The following is an 18,958-nucleotide window of genomic DNA, read 5'->3' on the forward strand; positions in this document are numbered from 1 at the left end:
TTTAATGAGATTTAAATTTAATGTGTAGTATTTACATCGTAAGCGTTCAATAAGAATCATTTTGGAAGCTATAATGTTCAACAAATACGATTTTACAAGTTAAAAGCTCAGGAAGCCATAATCATATTGAGGGGAGAAAATAAATCTAGGGAAGAAAATTAAGAGACTGTAACATATCGGGAAAGAGAAAATTAAAAACAGTTGAAAAAGTTAATTCTCTATTTAGATAAATAATAAAATGAGAACTTTCTTTCTTTTGTTTTTTTTTTTTTTTCTCATTTTTACCTGCAAGATAAATTTGAAACTAAGATTTTCAAATTAGGGTTAAATAGCATTTTTACATAATCTGGGGTAAAATTGCAAGGCATAAAATTTGAGGTATTTAAAACCCATTGGATCATCTGTTTCTTGCAATTCAATCTCGGATGCACACTCTCACAATAGACTTTGGCATTTCTATACACTACAAAGTTGGTAAATTGGTACCACAACTGAGCTTTACAAAACCTAAAAAACATTACAAGTAACAGTTTAGTATCATTATGAAACTTTATGGGTTTGCTGTTCTAATGCCTTCTGTTTCTTCTTCGTCTCCAAGTGCACAGAAAGTTGAGCAAGCTTCCTCTTCTCTTGTTCCAATTCTTTCTCCAAGTCTGTTACCTGATAATTTGGCCAACATAAACATCACTATATAAACATTTGAAGAAAAGTACTCCGGAACCCTTGGATTTGTCATGCTTTGTCCATTGAGCCTCCAAATTTTTATTTCTCAGCATTAAGCCCATCAACTTTCATTTTACTTATTGCAAAAGTAAAATTGATGAGAAATTTGTTGACAATATTTCACAAATTACTAAAAAGTTGTGTTGCTTTTCAAAAAAATTGTGCTGCTAATAACGAAGTTCAAGGGCACAAAAATGAGTTCCTCCTCTTTTTTAGCTTGAATAATTTCCACAGGTTAATGAATTTTACTTTGGCACAAAAATGTCCTGAATGTCATAAAAAAAAAAAACAAAAAACACAGATTTCAAAGGCTCAATAGACAAAATACGATGGGCCTCGATGGTGTTTTCATAAACATTTATCAAAAAACTTGCAAAAGGTCATGTTTCCAGCTTAAAGATACCTACCAGGCGTTTTAACTCAGCCTCTTTCTGCCTGTGTTCCTCACACCTGTAGAAGGCATTAGATGCAATTTAACAACAAATGTATTTGAGACAATTAATACATAATCGGCTAATTGTAAAAAATAAATAAATAGGAACATCAAGGAAGATATCACAAGGTCCCGAGAAGAAAGGTCCAATTAAACCTCTATATCTGTTCCTTGTATTTAAAATATATGAAGGAAAAATAAATTGATCAATTGAACGGCCATGAATAGTTTATGTCGATAGCCCAGATAGGACAATGTATGAATAAAATCTAATTTAACGGTCTAAATATCCCTTAAGCTGATCAAGCCAAAAGCTGTCATTTTCAGAGAAAACAAGAAGAAAGTTGAAGGCTTCATGCATACCCAGTACAGTGCATTTGCCCTGTCTACCAAAATGCATTCTATTAAAGAACAATTCCATTTACACCACAAACTGTTTGCTTGGATGTGTATTCTTTTTCCTATCACAGCAGTTAAACTCTACAAGCTATTTATTATGTTTCTCTTCTCTATTTCAATCACTAGATTTTAATATCTACTTATAAATTCCAATACCTTCATTTTTTAAATTCTTATTCCTCCACCTAAACACTAAGATGGGATCCTTTGCTCCTACAACCACTGTCAGGTTGCATTAATATCACAGCAAGCCTTGCCAATGATATAAAGGATGCAACTTTAAGTAGCACGATTATGCTTCCCAAGCACATGGTTGACCAAAATGATGACTGATGAACCCAATTCACATCTGGTATGGACTGTTTAACTTAAGCTAGACATACAATTTCCTTTATGGTAGGATATTTGTGTTGAACTTTAACAGCTAGAGAATGGGCTGAACATACACTAAAAGTGACCATATGTTCAATGCCTCTAATCATTCTTTGTTCTTTCATAAAATAAAGAATCCCAAGGTAATTAATTAGTTCTACAATTTGATATTTATCCCTTGTTATAACTGCATGTTATTCTTGCGCCACTATAACGTAAGAGGCAAAATGTTTTTCTTCCTCAAAATGGTCACATTTGAATTGGAGTACTGCTGGAAGTAAATTTTGCGAAAAGCATGTATATCCTAGCAACTGAAGATGGAAGGAATCAATATATAACATGATTATTCAGAAATTGCTAGATTGAAAATAAAATAATCCACCTCATAAAAAGTTGTATGTTCTCTTCACAAATCTGATCAATTGATATGAACCCAGCAATATCTTCATCGAGTGATCCCTACAAAAAAGAGGCATTTAACCATGAATTGTAATTAGACAAGTGAAAAATATTGCTCATCCACTAAGATATCAATAAACAGAATAGGCATTCTGAACAGAAAATATTCCTCTCATCAGGTGTAGCTGAAGCCCTAATTATGAAAGCAAGCCGGTATAGATAGGACATACTTTCACTTATTCATTCTTCAGCCATTCTATGAGTAGCAGACTATGTAATTTTATGTTTCTTAAGGCAGTTTGTTGATTTTCTATTTTATTTCTCCAAATAAGCTTGACCCTCCATAGGCACACTAGTTTTGGTTGAATTGTAGTATTTAGGTGTTCAAACCTAAGCTTCTGCTTCACATTTCTGCCCATTAGCCATGCATCATGACAAATAGACAAACTCATTAGTTAGCAGCAACTATTATGGGATTTTAGACGCCATCTCAGATTGATTTGCCACAGTCAACTTGTCTATCAACTAAATTTGAATCCCACGTCAAGTACATATCCATATATTTAAATGATTCCCCAACACAGACTAAAACTTGACATAAAAAGTATTTGCAATTTCAGGTTCCAATACCTTGAGAAAATTGAAACTACCATCCAAAAAAAGCGATCACTTGAGCATGCCACAATGGAAGAATAACTGTAATTTTTATTTCCCATTTATTAGGTCTTAACCTAGCAGAATGGAGAAAAAAGATCTGCTTGTACCAACTATGTTCAGATTAACAGTTGATTTAATTTGATCATTTAGACTTTAATTTTAACTGAACATTTTATTTCTATCTCATTGTAATTCAAACTATTTACAGTTTACATTAAATTTAGGAATCAAACTAAAACTGGAAAAAAAGTATTTTATTAGGCCTACTCCTTATGAGAGGCAGTCAGCTCTCTGCGCACCCAACCCCCACAGGCCGCGTCCCCCACAAATCTCTCTCTCTCTCTTCCACCACAATAGAAGATAATATTTTACCTATTTCTTGTGAGAGGCAGTCATCTCTCTGCAAACCCCCACCACCCCTCCCACAACAATCTCTCCCTATGTCTATATTGTATAGACATGGAACACCTAGAACATAAAAAGCAAGCTGATCTGAACCAATTGGCGCCTCAGCCCTCATCCTCTTTTGCCATTGGTCACTGCTATGTTTAGTTTTAAAAAAATGTCTCTCAAATTCAAAATACAAGACATAATGACCAAAAAAATTGAAAAAAAAAAAAAATAATGAGGAAAAGCTAGAGGACCTTGACATGCATTGCTAATGACTTTATGTGTCAAATTAACTTGGAAAGAATAAATGATTTTGATATGGTTAAACTTAAAGGGTGTTTAATAAAATTAAAAATTTAATATTTGAATTTTGAACAATGAAAATTTAAGTGATAAAGTTTCTCAATAGCAAAAAAATTAAAAATTTATCGACTTATTATATCCAATGCAAATTTTCAAGTTAAAAATTTAAGTAAATTTTAATTTAATCGAAAATTTAGGTGATATACAAATAAGTGTTACTAAATAATTTAAAACTAATAGTAAGTACCACAAAATTTTAATTGTATATGTACTAAATCATGTTGTCACGCTTAGCCATTAAATTGACATGGCACCTAATACAAGAATCCATTAATTGGGTTTTCGTTTTCCATTAAGCTAGGATAACTTGTCCAATCAAATTATAATATAAGAAGGACCATAGCTATGTATATTGGATGAGTCTTTTTTTTAAATAGTTTAAACTAAATATATATGTAGTATCTTTTTAATATTATACCTATATACAATGATATGTAGACATTTGAACACCCGGAACATAAAACCAAAAGCATGCTGGTCAGAAACAATTGGTCTCTCTCTCTCTCTCTCTCTCTCTCTCTCTCAACTGTTATATCGTAGGCATCTGAATGCCTAGAACACAAAAGCACACTGGTCTCAACCAAAAGATTTTATTAAAGATTAGAATTAGACTCAACTCGTTGCAGATGGCCTGTGCTCATGCCTCTCTGGTATAATGAAATTAAATTTGCAAATGAAATAAGAAAGGACGTACATCACTTACGTCTGCAGACCCAGTAATCGGATGTTCCAAAGGAAAATTAATTTGGCCATCATTACGAGGTTGATCGAGATGCATTTCTTCTTCATCAAGCTGGTTGATAGACAATGGCATCCTTGATTTAGCAGAATGTTTCTTTTGTGCCAGACCATACTGATATCCGACTAAATGGCAGTGATTATTCCTGTCAAAAGGGCAAAAAAAAAAAAAAATCAGCTTCCAAATATTAGATATACATATTCAGCAACAGTTCATGAATTTATTCATTAACAAAACCATAAAGCATCCATTAATTGATCATTGTGGATGATTATTAATAAGAGCAATGATTGATGACTTGATTCGAGCCCGATACGAATCAATAAAAAAATGGTACAGGCCCTACTAGATTAATACTTTTTGGTACCCCTATTGCCATATTTAATCTCTCTCTCTTCACCATGCACTCCTTCATTTCCAACTCCAACTGCTGCTGCAGCCTCTCCTTTGGACAAGCAATCATAAACTCTGGCTTCAGCACCATCACTCACTCTATTTTTCCATGTGGATTATTCTTGTTTTGATTTAGTTATGATGATTGTGGTGGCGTTTTCCTCTCCCTGTTGAGCTCAATTTGAGGTCTCAGCAACAAAGAGGATAAAAGATAAGAAATGGGTCTTAGTTTTGAGAGAAAGAGTAGATGTAAAGTAAGAGGGGTGTGATAATTTTGCTATATTAGTCTTTTTTTTGGTTTTGGTAGTTAGATGATTCATATTCTTCCCTAGCACTCAGTTGTTGATCCACATGAAGACCATGGTAAATGTATTTACTTAGTGGTTTATGTTGATGATATAGTTATAACAGGCAATGATCATGAAGGGATTTCTCAACTCAAACAACATTTGTTTAGTCATTTTCAAACCAAAGGTTTAGGAAAGCTTAAGCATTTTCTGGGAAATGAAGTGGCACAATCCAAGACAGCATTGATATTTTACAAAGGAAATATGCTCTGGACAGCATGTTAAATTGCAAACATGCGGATACTCCCGTGGATCCAAATGTTAAACTTGTTTTTAGACAGGAGAAGCCATTGGAAGACTCAGATAGATATCAAAGATCGGTTCGTAAGCTCAACTATCAAACAATCACACGTGAAGAGGGTATTTACGTTTGGCGTGCCCTTCATATCGAAATCCGAGGCCGGAGGACCATTCCTTTAACTCGTACTAATGAGAATTTGACTCCGCCGAGAAATTGAGCAAAAAGTACAAGTTGGCCTATTTTTTGGGTGCACCAATTGAAGTAATTTGAAATGAGCTGAAGAATGAACATTTTCTTAGGAGTGAAGAAATCCAAGAGTCTTATATTTTTGCTATAGCATAACTTAACTGAAAATTCTTCACAATGTTGATGAACCAAAGAATACGGAGAATATTCTTTTGCTATTATAAGTGTGTTTAGTCAATTTCTCCAATCCCCATTGTGTTATGATTGGAGGGAATTTAATATCTTCAAAGAGTAAAAAGCAAGACATTGTGTTCAGATCAAGTGAAGAAGTAGAACACTAAGCCATGGGATTAGCCACCTGTGAACTTGTTTGGTTGAAGCAACTTCTTCAAAAATTAAAATATGGAGAAATCAAACAAATGATATTGATATGTAACAATCAAGCTGCATTTTATAATGCCTCAAATCTAATATTTCACAAAAGAACAAAACATATAGAGACAAATTATCACATCATCAACCAGAAAATTGAGTCAGGATGTATTACTACCTCCTTTGTCAATTCAAACAATCAGTTGGCAGATATCCTTCTTATATCTCTCAGAGGTCCTTGGATTGAATATATTTGTAACAAGCTAGGAGCATATGACATGTATGCTCCAGCTTAAGGGGGAATGTAAAATTTGTTAGGATGCTGTTATTAAAGCTAGAGTTCAAGAATATAACTGTGGGACTGATGTGCTGTGGTTGAGGCAGGAATTAAGGCTATAATTTAGGGCTGTAATTAGGTGACTACACAGCTATTATCATGGGATTGATGTGCTGTAATTAGGGTATGAATCAAGGCTATGATTGGGCCAGCAAATATGGGATTTATTTATATATACTAACAAGCTTGAAGGAATAATCGAGCTGAATGCTTCAAACATCTCTCTTAATCTTCTCTATTTTCACCTAAATCCATCTTTGTATCCTGGGAACCCTAAATTCCTAACCTAATTGCAATTACACCCTAATTTGATAATGATGATAAAGATCCTAGTTAGGGGTTTATGGTATGGACCATTGAAAGAAGAATTAATATTGCCAGCAGAGAGGAAAAGGAGTAGTAACCAATAAAAAGATGGCAAGCAAGTGGTGGGGGTCCTTTTACTATCATCAACTCTAATTCTTCCAAGATGCAAACACTAGAATGAGGAATGGTTACGCACAAACATAATGTTAGTGAATATCATTCGCTCGAATTCTTACAGGATGCTATACTTAATTGACTAATGATATTGGTTATGCAAATCATAGTGTTCCACATAAAGAAATTCGAAGATCCACAAGAACATTACAAACCAGTAATCCGTCAATATCTGTTTAAGTTTGGCTTCCAGTCGAATGAACACTGATGACCTCTCAAAGTCTTGCTTATCATGTGCTGGTTCTATAAAATTTGCTTCAAGGACTCCTGTAATATATCGACAAAGCAGCTATTAAAGAAAATTTAAGGAAATACTTTGGAACAGAAAAATGTAGACGAAAGTAGAATACCAACAACACCGTTCCCCTTCGAACTACCATCGCTGGTGACTTTCCAGAAGGGCTGTGAAAATGAAAACAGCCCAACTAATTAGTTTAGAAAAAGCAACTATGCTACTTTTATTCAAGACAAAGACATGAACTATGTTTAAACCATAAAAGTTTATTGAACTTGCTAATTGATCACAGAGGTTAAAACCCAAATTTTAACAATATTCATCTACATCAAACATGCCATTGCAACTATATTCATGGATATAGAACAAGGCACAAAAAGACGTGTGGAAGTTACTAAGGGATACCCTTATCAGGCGATTTTTATGGTATACGTTGAATCCAGAAATACAAAGAGCAGGTGCCTCTTTGATGAAACCAATACTTGTTTCCACAGCAGCAACCTAGCAGCCACCAAAAAGAAAAACTCAAACACACATGCCTTTTGATCAAACAACTAAGATGCTCAAAATAGATTGAGTTCTCAGACTTTGCAAACAAATGATTATTCCAAAGAAACCATAAGATATTAGACATATGTTAGGCATATAAATTTCCTTTTGTTCTGAAAAGACCATCAAGGAGATGCAGAAGATATAATTAAAAAAGAATAAAAACGGAGATGATACATTCATGCAAAAAACTAGCAACAGTACTGAAAAATTCTCCTCCCAATGTGGTGTGAAGGTATTAATCCATTCAAAAAGTTCAAATTTGTTAGCATACATAAACTTATATAGAATGAACATTTAAAAGAAATTAAAATAAATAAATAAATAAATAAATAAAATATAGGACATTGCACAAAAACCAAGTTCTATAAAATGCATAAGCAGAAATTTTGAGATTTTGCATCAATTGGATAGCAAACGCACCCAAAACACAAATTTCTCTTCATCACCTTGCAAGATGAGGCAGAATATGGCAAAATTCAAGAATTGGATTGTTTTTAGACAGCAGATGTGCAGATTTGAGTCAAGATATGCCACCTGAACTCGTTGGTAAAAATTTCCTGTAATTATGCGTAAATTAACTTATTTCTAAAACGACAGTTACAAGCAAAAAGCTATCTGTTCATGTTTGGCTTGTCCATTAAACTGGCTTCATTTTAAGGCTTGGAATTGCTCATGGTTTTAACTAGAAGACTTGAAACAATTTCTTGATGAGCCAAGTCTCACAACTTATTTGTTAGTATCAACAGTCCTTAACAACTTTAAGTAGTCAAGTTGCTAGTGAAACTTTAAAGAAAATATCAACAGCTTCAACAATCATTATAATTTTAGGGTAAATTACAAAACCCCTTGAAGTTTAGCAAAATTAATACATAGCTCCCTCCTTTTATGAAAGCACATTAAATGGTCCTCAACTTTTGAATTTCACTATAATTTAGTACTTATAATAAATTTTAGTCCCTCACATTTTGAAGTACAATAATCTTTTAGTACCTTACTTTTAAAATGATATAACATGTTAGTCCTCCACCTTTTCACTTTATAGGGATTGAAAAGTGGTTTCACATGAAAACTGAAGGACTAAAATGTTGGATGAAATATATAACAAATTTTAATGCAAGTAGTAAAGGGTGGTGAAATTAAAAGGACAATCACCACTTTTAAAGAAGAGGGACTATTAAGCATTCACAATAGAAAACTTCAGGAAGGTTTTAGCATTTTTACCCTTAATATTAATATAGTAAGACATGATAGAATGCATGATGTCTGGAACAAAATTGTAAGTGATACGTCATTCAAAATGCTATCTTTTTTCAGTAGGATACTTTCGCCCCAAAAAAAAAAAAAAAAAAAAAGAAAAAAAAAAGTTACATGTGAATTTACGAGTTAGTTGGTTTCAAGGTTTAAATAAGTTGATTTCGCACAAGTTCAAAAAGTAAGCTGAACTTGGCTTACTTAATGCCCTAACTGCTTTTGAAGAGTTTGCTGGAAATCAGAGGCATGCAACTCAAACAGAAAATAGTATAAGAGACGTACAAAGAGAAAGGAGAACAAGACACTGGGATTTTTACATGACTCAGCAATGTGCCTACATCCATAGAGAACACCTGCAATTTTTACCTTTTAACAATGAGGGAGAACAGTGCATGGACCTACTTATAGAGATGTTAGATTGTTCCTTTACAAATGGGAATAGGAGAAACTCACAATTATAAAATATTATTCATAATTAGAACAGCCTTGGGCAATCCAACCGGTACCATATTATGGGCCTGAAAAATCTTTCTTGAGTCGTTTGACAAGAGAGACAAACACCCCCCCCCCCCCAAAAAAAAAAAAAAAACCTTCCCCAGTGAGAAGACATTCCCTATCCCTGAAAATTTTAGCATGCAGTATCTTCTGTTGAATATGATTCACATCTCAACATATTTCTTGTAAATTAGTTTTATCTTGAGATATTCACAATTACTAAAATATGCAAAGAACTTCTAGTTATAAAATTTTCATTATACTGAACAACAATTATGCTAAAGAATAATTCCTAAATCGTCTTCAAGACCACCACTAACACCAAAGATTTGGGTTTTTTTTTTTCAATGAATAGTTGTTATCATTAGTCAAAGTGAATAAGATTGTATGTTGTTAGTCAAGCCATAAACAGCAGGTAAGAGAGAAAACATTAGCAAAGATGTGAGCACCCAGCAACTAGAGGAGGAAATAAGGTCAGGCCAGACTTGAGTCGGGCTTCGGTTTGTTTCCTGTGTTTTCTTTTTTCAGGGAAAAAAGCATGTCCCTTGCTTTTTACTATGTATCTTACCTCTTTTGATGCCATTCCAAGCTGAGGCTTGTAGGTCACCAGTTTTGAGTATTTCAAGTCATCTGCAATATTGAACTGCTCTACAGGCTTCCCCCTTAATATAATACTGAAGTTTGTGAACTTTCTTAGGTATAAAATTGAAGCATAAGCCTGTAGAAAGAAAAAATGTTTTTACAAGTCAAGAAAGTAATACTAAAGAATAGAAATCAAATACAAGGACAAAATATTTGAAAGCTTACCCTTAATGAATAGCGAATGCGATAAGAAATATGAGATTGAAGTTCAACAACTTTTTTATTTAGTTTTTGACCAGCACAACTAGCTTCGTCCCTCAAACGTATATCCTACATCAAATATCAATATATATATTTGAATGGAACACGGGTCCTCAAAACAAATAGGGATTAATAACACTAACGGGCTCAAAACTTCCACTCTATTTGTGTTGAAGTTTCACAATGCATGCTTAAATGTATTTTAGTTATTTTAATTAAGTATTTTTGGTTAGAATCTCTCACTGAAATGCCTTTATGGTCATTTGGGATATTTTTGTCATAAATCAAAACCTATAAAGGAAAGTGGATTTTTTTGATGTCGTTATTTAATTTTCCAACAGTAAGTCAGCTATTTATTCATATTTTTATGATGATATCATGCTTGAAAATGATTTTGATGGTGTCCTTAGTAGGAAACCCAAAAACAGACTTTTCCTTAATTAATAATGCTATAATTTAAATAGAAAAAGAAAAAAAAAAAAAAAACTCCACATTTTAACCTACAAAAAGGAGACCTTAATGTCGTGAAACTTGCCACTAAAAATACACTTCATTAGAAAAATTTGCTTGCTAAGACAATTAAGTCCAAAAGGTTAAAGACAAAGCATTTGTAAAGTTTAAGAAAGGAATTTTTCTTGGCACAGAATGGAGGGGAGTGAGCATGGATGACAAAGGATACTCCTAAAATCACAGGAAACAACAAAAGAAAAGAGCATAAAGAAAAGCTAAAATAGTAATGCTTTCATATCAAGTTGAATAACACTAAAAGGAACCTCTCTAAAGCATGTGTCCGCATAAAAGCCAAAAACACCTATTACTTCAGAATATATTAAAAGATGAAATCAGCTTTGTGAAGATGTGTGCATATTTTTCCAACCTAAACAGTGAAAAAATAAAAGAGAAAAAAGAAAAAAGAATACAGATTTCTCCACCTCCTTCTAAGTATAATCTCTGACTCTCCTTTGGATCCTTACCTTCCTGAGATTTCTAAATTTAATGCAATTTTTGTTTAGACATGAAAGAAGGTTCAGGCCAACTCATGTTCAGCAGAAAACTATGATGGAATTAATATACAACTTTCTAATCAAATAAAATATATCAAGGAAAGATTCTTACTTGCAACTTTGCATATTTGTCAAATAAGCATAAGCAATCAAAGAAAACCCTTCTTTTTCAAGTCCCCAATATATAGGTCCTAAAAATTCTAGGTGAGCAAATCCTTATCAAGCAAAGCCAAAACGTTTAGCAAAAATAGCCAAATAAGTACAATTTTCCAGCTTTAAAAAGTATAATTTTCCAAAAATGTAAAAATGACAAACGTTTGGTACAAGGTAGATATTAAATTTAGTGTAATAGATTCCGCAGAAACAATACCATAGCAAGCAGATTATTTTGCAAAACATATTACAAACACATTAAATGAAAAAACTAGTAAGTTGTCAAACAGACCATTGTGCCAAAACAACATACCTCGTCGTCGTCATCAAAACTCAGTTCATAGATGCCTTCATCATTTAGCCATAAGTTGTATATTATTATTTTTGTTCCATGTCGTCCAATATCCTCAAACTGGGAACAAAAACAAATTAGAGACGCACATAAGCATGTTTGTAAATGCATCCCTAAGGTAGAAAAAAGTAGCCATCTAATGCTTTAAACATGTTATGTGAAATTATGCAGTGAGGACATCAAACATTATGGCTCTGTAATGGCATTAGGCAAACATCCTAATAAGTAATAAGGCAAGAATTTAATGTCAGAGGCAGTGGTGGGCTGGTGTCACCAATACATTGTCTATGATAAAATAACAACAACAATAACTAAGAATAAATCAAACTAGTTGGGGTCGACTATATGAATCATTTGTCTCTACTCCATTATAGCTACACATGCACTAATGTCAAGGGACTTTAGATCTTTTGCAACAAGTTCCTTCATTATAGTTCTAGGTCTACCTCTTCCCCATTTAGCACCGTCCACCATCAATGTTTCACATGTACAGATTGGGACATAAGAGGGTCTATATAAGATATGACCAAACCATCTCAAACATCCTTCTCTCATTTTATCCCGAGTTGTGCTACATGTACCTTTTGTCCAATGTAGTCATTTTTAATCTTATTCAATCATGTGTGACCATATATCCATCTCAACATTCGCATCTCTACAACATTTATCTTGTGAACATGTTGGGCATTTATACCCAACATTTACTCCAGTATAACATTGCAAGTCTCACTGCCATCTTACAAAGAGTGCCTTTCACTTTGTTAGATATCTTCCTACCACATAGCACACTTGCATCACTCCTCCCTTTCAGACATCCTATTTTAATTCCATGAATTATATCTCCATACATCATATCGCCCTTCTTAAAAATAGAGCCTAGATATCTAAATTAACTGCACTTTGGCACCACAATGCCATCCAATCTAACCTCAACTCCATTTTGCTTATTGGAGTAAAACTCACAATGCAAGTATTATGTCTTACTTTTGCTTAGCCTAAAATCCCTAATCTCAACGCCGTTCTTCTTTGCATGTATTATATTCGACTTTTGCTTAGCCTAAAATCCAACACTCTCAAGAGTGCTCCTCCGTAATTCCAACTTCTAATGGTATAAAAAAAATCATACCTATTAACAAAATGGGATATTGAAAAGAACATTCCCACAAACTTCCACAATGAGATTGTTCACTTAGCATAATTTGCACCAAAATATTATACATCCAACTAAGAACTATGCTGAAAAGTAAATGTTGACCACACCAATATCATTTGCCCTTTAGCAAATGCTTAAGGATATAGGTAAAACCAACAACAAGAAAATGCGTTTCCCACACTAGAATTCTACGAATGCATCCAAATAACATTTCCTAGCTTCTTCAAGAAAAATATTGTGTTTAACAAGGTTTCAAATAATTTGAGAATGCTATCAAACTATATATATATATATATATATATATATATATATATATATATATATATATATATATATATATATATATATCAATGTATTTATATATGAGGGGTGGACATTCAACCAATTTGGTCAACCATTTACTAATTTATTGATTGAGTATTTACCATTTATCGACCAATTTACATATTTACCGATTTACCAATAAAGTTTTACCATTTACCGACCAATTTACCGAATTGACCGATTTACCATGCAAGGTTGGCTTTTTTCCAAAAAAAGAATTAAAACGAAAAAACCTGACTTGAATGATCCTATATTAAAAGCTAAATTGGCTAAGGGAATGGGTCGAATTATTACGGAGAACCTGCATGGCCCAATGACCTTTTATACATTTTTCCAGTAGTAATTCTAGGTACTATTGCATGTTATGTAGGATTAGTAGTTCTAGAGCCGTCAATGATTGGTGAACCTGCAGATGCATTTGCTTTTGGGTTCTTTTACCGAATTTTGTCTAAATAATTTACTGACCATTTACTGTTTACCGATTTACCAAACCATTTTCACCGAACAACCTCAGTTTGGCTCGGTAAATCGATAATTACTGAAGTTTGTCCACCATTATAGTACTTCAAATACTTAAAACATCTACTAATTTTGGGATGTGCCTATCAAGCTCTATTGTAGCTTTTCTTTTCTTTTGCGCCTATGAAGGTCCAATAAACCAAATTCTTATTTAAGAAATGGGAAGCCATTTTCCTTGAAAAGTATTCCCTAATGTCGAATATATCTACATTGAATAATTTTCCTCCAGAACTAGAAAATGCAGAAAAAATGTGTTTTGAAAAAACTATTCTACAAGAAACAAATCATTTTCTCTACTAGTGGCAAACAAATTGGCTTATCACCAAAAAATCATGCACCTAGAAACTTTTGAGTGATGAGCAATGAGCCTATAGTGCTGAAGACAATGTCCTCCTTGTTAATAAAATCAAGACACATAAAACTTAATCATTCCATAGTTCAACTTGAGACTAACTCAATAAACCTGTTGCAAAAGCTCATCCTTGGATGAGAAAGGAGACCATTCAAGAATCGTTTTCAAATTGGCAGACCAATCATCTTGTGAGCTATAAATTATTGGTTCTGCCCAATGGCCAGAAATGTCAAAATCTACCTGAAATGTAAGTGAAACCAACAGCGCAAGGTCAGGATAATAAGTAATGACTAAGACATGCTTTAACAGAAATTATACATTAAGAATAAGAAGAATTACCATAGGAACAATAACATCATCCTGCCCAGTTTTCCGCAAAAAAGTATAGGATAAAAGACCAACACTCTGAGTTGCTTTGCTAAAAGAAAATTTTAAAAAGAGAAATCAGCTTTAAAAATGAAGACTTGGATTTCAAGATAGTTTTATGCATATGATAGTTTGCCCCTTTTTCCTGAACAGTGATGCTATATTAATTTCATCCCTCGTGGATAAAATGTCAAACATAGTTGTAAGATTTCTGAAAGTGAGCATTTTATAGCAAACAAAATTATGTCAAGATAGGAAAAGTATACAGAGATACAACTTGGATTTGCTCCAGATTCCGCTTCAGGCAATAACACCCATTGTCAAGAAATCAAAACACCAATTACGTTATGCCTTTCTTACAAAAATGCCACTGAAAGAGAAATCAGACAGTGAAAGAAAACGCCCAGCTGTGTATTTAAAAAGTGGGAAGGGTGGTCCTATCATCAAATGCTTGCAATATTTCTTTATCCAATTATTTAAAGTAAAAAGAAAGCAAGGGGTGATGCACTCCAAGAAAAAGATATAGAACTTTCTTTGATTTTATCCTTAAGTTTGATAATTTAGATTTTTCTATTTAGGAGTATCATGTAACTTCCCATTCAGGAATATAGGTTTATTATTGTTTAGGAACTTTTGATTTTCATTAGGAATCTTCTAATTTAATGGATTCAAAATCCTTACTGAACAAGGAAAAGTTTGTTTAGGAATCTTTGTTCCTTGTTTCTTCATTTTTGAGAAGAAGAAGATCGGGAAAGAAGGGGGGATGTCTGATAATGGAATTAAGAGTATTTTTATTTATTTGGACGAATGAGTTTCTAGCATGTCTCCCCTTTCTCCCCCTTCCTTCCTTTCATTCACAATATTGCTGAAACAATACCATGTGATACCATAGCACGGTATCAGGCACCAAATACTTCTGAATGTAATTTAATTCAATTTCCCAACCTCAAACTCTGTTCTTATCTAAACTCTACAACTCATCAATTCATTGAACATGTATCCATTACGAAGCACTGATCAGGAGATTTCCCAACATTACAGATCTTCTCAAAATAAAAAAGTCTCTATTGCATAACCAAAAAGGTATGATTCCGAAAAGAAAGAGAGGAATAAAAAGAATAAGCAATAGACATTCCATAAAACACATAAATTCAGCTGAGATATGATGTTGCATATGCAAAAGAGGGGAAAACAAAACATTACCTTGCATGAGAAGCACGGCTAAAAACAATAACATCAGCGCCCAATCTCATGGTACTAGTCTTGAATCCATTACCATCTGAAAACATGCTAGCCTTAAGAAATGCAAAATCTAGGAGTTGAATACAAGTAAAGCAGAATAACCAAATTTGATTGCAATTAGAGCATACATCCCAAGAAAATATATCAGCAATATTGCATAATAATTATCTTAATTATTACTACCACCTCAGCACCATCAATAATACAGCTTATATAGCATTAAGAATACTTGCCAGGAGCATATTAGAAAAGATCTTAAGGCAAAAAGTTATTTTAGTTCCAAAAAAGATCAATAAAAAAGCCCCAGTTCTGCAGGCCAACCTGATTCCCTTCATTTTTTTATTATTTATTTTTTTTTTTTGCACACAATTCAGTTTCTCAATTCTCCTGAGTTGGAAATGACATGAGAGTACAGGTCTCAGAAGAACCTAACCAAGCTTACCACATTGATCTTCCCTAAGAAATTAACAAATAGCGATGGAGAAACAGAAAAGGCCAAGTAGCAAATCAAACCACTAATTTCAGAGTTTTAAGCACCAATATCATTTTGGAAATTGATACACAGAAATCATGCAGAAAGTAAATACAAAAATCTCGATATCCATAACTGAAGTTTACAACCAAAAGGTGAAAATAACACAAAAGAAAATGTGTCTAAGAGAGAGAAAATAGTCATACAATGTCAACTATCATGCAAAATGGAGTGAAAAGCTGCATTCAAAAGAAAACCATGATAATTACATTGTCCAATCGTTTTGTTTGATTTCTTTGAAGAATAGCCCAAGCTCATGCATTTCCGGATAGATTCAGGATCCATTCCACCACCATCATCTGTATAGAACATAAGAAATTATGGCTTTCAACATTAATAAAAAAAAAAAAAAAAAAGGCACATGAATGGAAATGCATCCTTTGATCAATAGCAGCAGTTGACACATATGGATGCATGCCTTGAAACAATAAAGCAGGAGAGTTGTCCTTCAAGATATCAATTTTATCAACCATCACAAAGGTTGCACCATTCTGAATCTGAAAACAAAAACAGACGCATGAATGCAGTTTACTCATCTAATCCATAGCTGGTATACATTCTCAAAAAAAAATGTTGAAAAAGTTGTTTGGTACCCTTAGTCCACTCCAAAAAGAAAAAAGGAGCAGGAGAGATATGAATAGTTATATGAAACTAAAAGATAAGTAGTACTGTTGCCTCTTTTCTTTTAGAAAGATTACTAAATCATCCCTTCCCTCGATATATTTGCTCTTTCAAGCTTATGGTTCAGATTTTTACACTGAATTACAACTCTAGCATGAGAATTGGAGTAGTTACCTAGCCATGTAGAAATATTCAAAGAACGGTATAGGAAGCTTAAAAGTTTTTATAATCTAAATAGAATAAACTGCCATTATATGGCACATGCACCGCCCTCTCGGGGGGAAAAAAAGATTGCTCCCAAAAAGAATTAATTATCACACTTCCTCAAACTACACTGAAGGAAGCAGCTGGATGCATACACAACAACTACCTCCTGAAGCCCACAACACTCAAATCTGGGAGAAAATAACTCACCAAAACTTATCAACTATATTTTATTTATCCTTTACCATCAACCAAAGATCAAAAAGAACTAGATGAATCTAAGACTAAAAAGAAAATGAACAACAAACAACTAAGAAAGCAACAAGAATGACATTGCAACTTGCAACTAAGGTGAACATAATCAGAAGTCAGGATTGGAAAACGAACACATATCAAACATCTCAAGCTTGGATTAAGAAATAGTAAAGTCTGCTGGTCTAAGAGAGGGAGGGAAATCAGCCTTCTTTCTACAATTGTGAAATGCCAGTGCAATATATAAACTACAAGAGAAAGAGAAGGGGAAGAACAGAAAAACAGAACCTTCAGTTATGCAATTGCAAGATGTTGATCATTGCAGCACAACAGTTCTTCTCTAACCCAAGCGCTTTCCTTACTAACAGTTCCAAAATTTGATTATCAGCTAACATATGCAAAATCTCTAAACTTTTGGTTTAATGGCCCTACATTCTTTCCACATATACCAATATCAACTGAAAGGTAGGCCTTAAATTTCTGTTTCAGCTATCCATATTGTGATACAGAACTTAGATAACTGATGTGCAGCAAGGAAAAGGGTAAACAAAAACGCATAATTGTATGGCATATTATAAAAATACTGTTTATTATTAATTAATGAGTAAAAAATAAATGCAACTTGACTTGAATAGTTGAGCGGTACCTCATCAACAGCATTATCCAGTAGTTCAGCAATTGCTGTCAAAACACAATTACATAATTAAGAATAAGAAAGGAAATTTAATCAAAGTAAATACAATTTATGACTAAAATTTTATATTATTATTTGAGTACTGTGACATTTTGAAGCAGGTGCTTGCTATGCCAAAACTAACTTCAATTCTGCTAACAATAATACAAAATAAATAAAAAAATTGAAGTCAGCGTTATTTCTTCTGTTTTACCGATTAACAAATTAATAAAAAAGATACTATAAAAAATAATTACCTCCAAAAGCCCATTTATGTGAAGTTGCATTTGAATGAAGAAACTTTGGATGAACTCTTGCATGTTCTAACTCACCTGTAAATTAAGGATTAAAAGATAATAACTAGGGCATAAGTTTCCCATAAATGATTAAAACAAACATGATAAATAAGCAACTTAAAAAACTAAGACCTGTAGGCAGAGAAGTTCTAGCTGTGAGAACCACATCATAAGCTTGAGCTTTCCAGAAACTGCGGCAAAGGAGACTTTCAGACTGCGGCACCGGGGCCGGGGCAGGTGGTGTTACTACGGTTTCTTCAGAGCTCTGATTCTGCTGCGGGTGTGGTTTTGGTTTTGGTTTCAATGAAAATGATGAGGATTTGTTAGTTGTTGTTGATATAACCACTGCTACGCCATCATCGTCTTCATCGCTGCTACTATCGATTTGTACCACATTGATCGGTTGCGGTTTCTGCTCTTTTTTATGAGGCATTTTTATTGTGTGTTAGTGTTTAGGGTTTCGATATATTTGTGTCACAAAAAGGAAAACCATAATTTTTCAGTTTTGATTGAGAGTTAGCATTTGATTCTCCGGTGTAGCCTGAAAACCGGGAGCTCTCTCCAATCATAACTCTTTCAAAATTTATATACCAGTAACATTACCGTGCACCGGTAAGAAAAATAAATAAAATTGAAAGGAAAAAACAGATGCTCTGTCCCTAGTTCCACTTTAACATACACATTTTAGTTTGATGCATTTTAAACACT

The 18,958-nt window shown here is 33.4% G+C and overlaps 1 protein-coding gene across 2 annotated transcripts; it reads right to left on the minus strand.

The window, feature by feature from the left end:
* Window positions 1-297: 297 nt before the first annotated feature.
* Window positions 298-18,919, minus strand: LOC105639069 (protein MICRORCHIDIA 2). 2 transcript variants are annotated; one of them, XM_012223008.4, is made up of 18 exons: window positions 18,383-18,919; window positions 18,212-18,286; window positions 17,928-17,962; window positions 16,623-16,701; window positions 16,414-16,503; window positions 15,634-15,709; window positions 14,404-14,482; window positions 14,176-14,304; window positions 11,678-11,776; window positions 10,172-10,276; window positions 9,933-10,082; window positions 7,472-7,567; window positions 7,182-7,233; window positions 6,987-7,098; window positions 4,440-4,620; window positions 2,310-2,386; window positions 1,131-1,173; window positions 298-660 (listed from the first exon to the last, which is right to left on the minus strand). In XM_012223008.4, exons 1-18 carry the CDS (start codon window positions 18,681-18,683, stop codon window positions 541-543), a joined length of 1,899 nt encoding a protein of 632 aa, XP_012078398.1. In that variant the 5' UTR covers window positions 18,684-18,919; the 3' UTR covers window positions 298-540. The 2 variants fall into 2 exon arrangements, with proteins under 2 accessions (XP_012078398.1, XP_012078397.1); XM_012223007.4 differs by having other exon boundaries at window positions 4,431-4,620.
* Window positions 18,920-18,958: the final 39 nt, after the last annotated feature.

This window comes from Jatropha curcas, chromosome 4, assembly GCF_041381405.1.
Source record: "Jatropha curcas cultivar XTBG-Jc1 chromosome 4, XTBG_Jcur_1.0, whole genome shotgun sequence".
NCBI classification, from domain to species: domain Eukaryota; kingdom Viridiplantae; phylum Streptophyta; class Magnoliopsida; order Malpighiales; family Euphorbiaceae; genus Jatropha; species Jatropha curcas.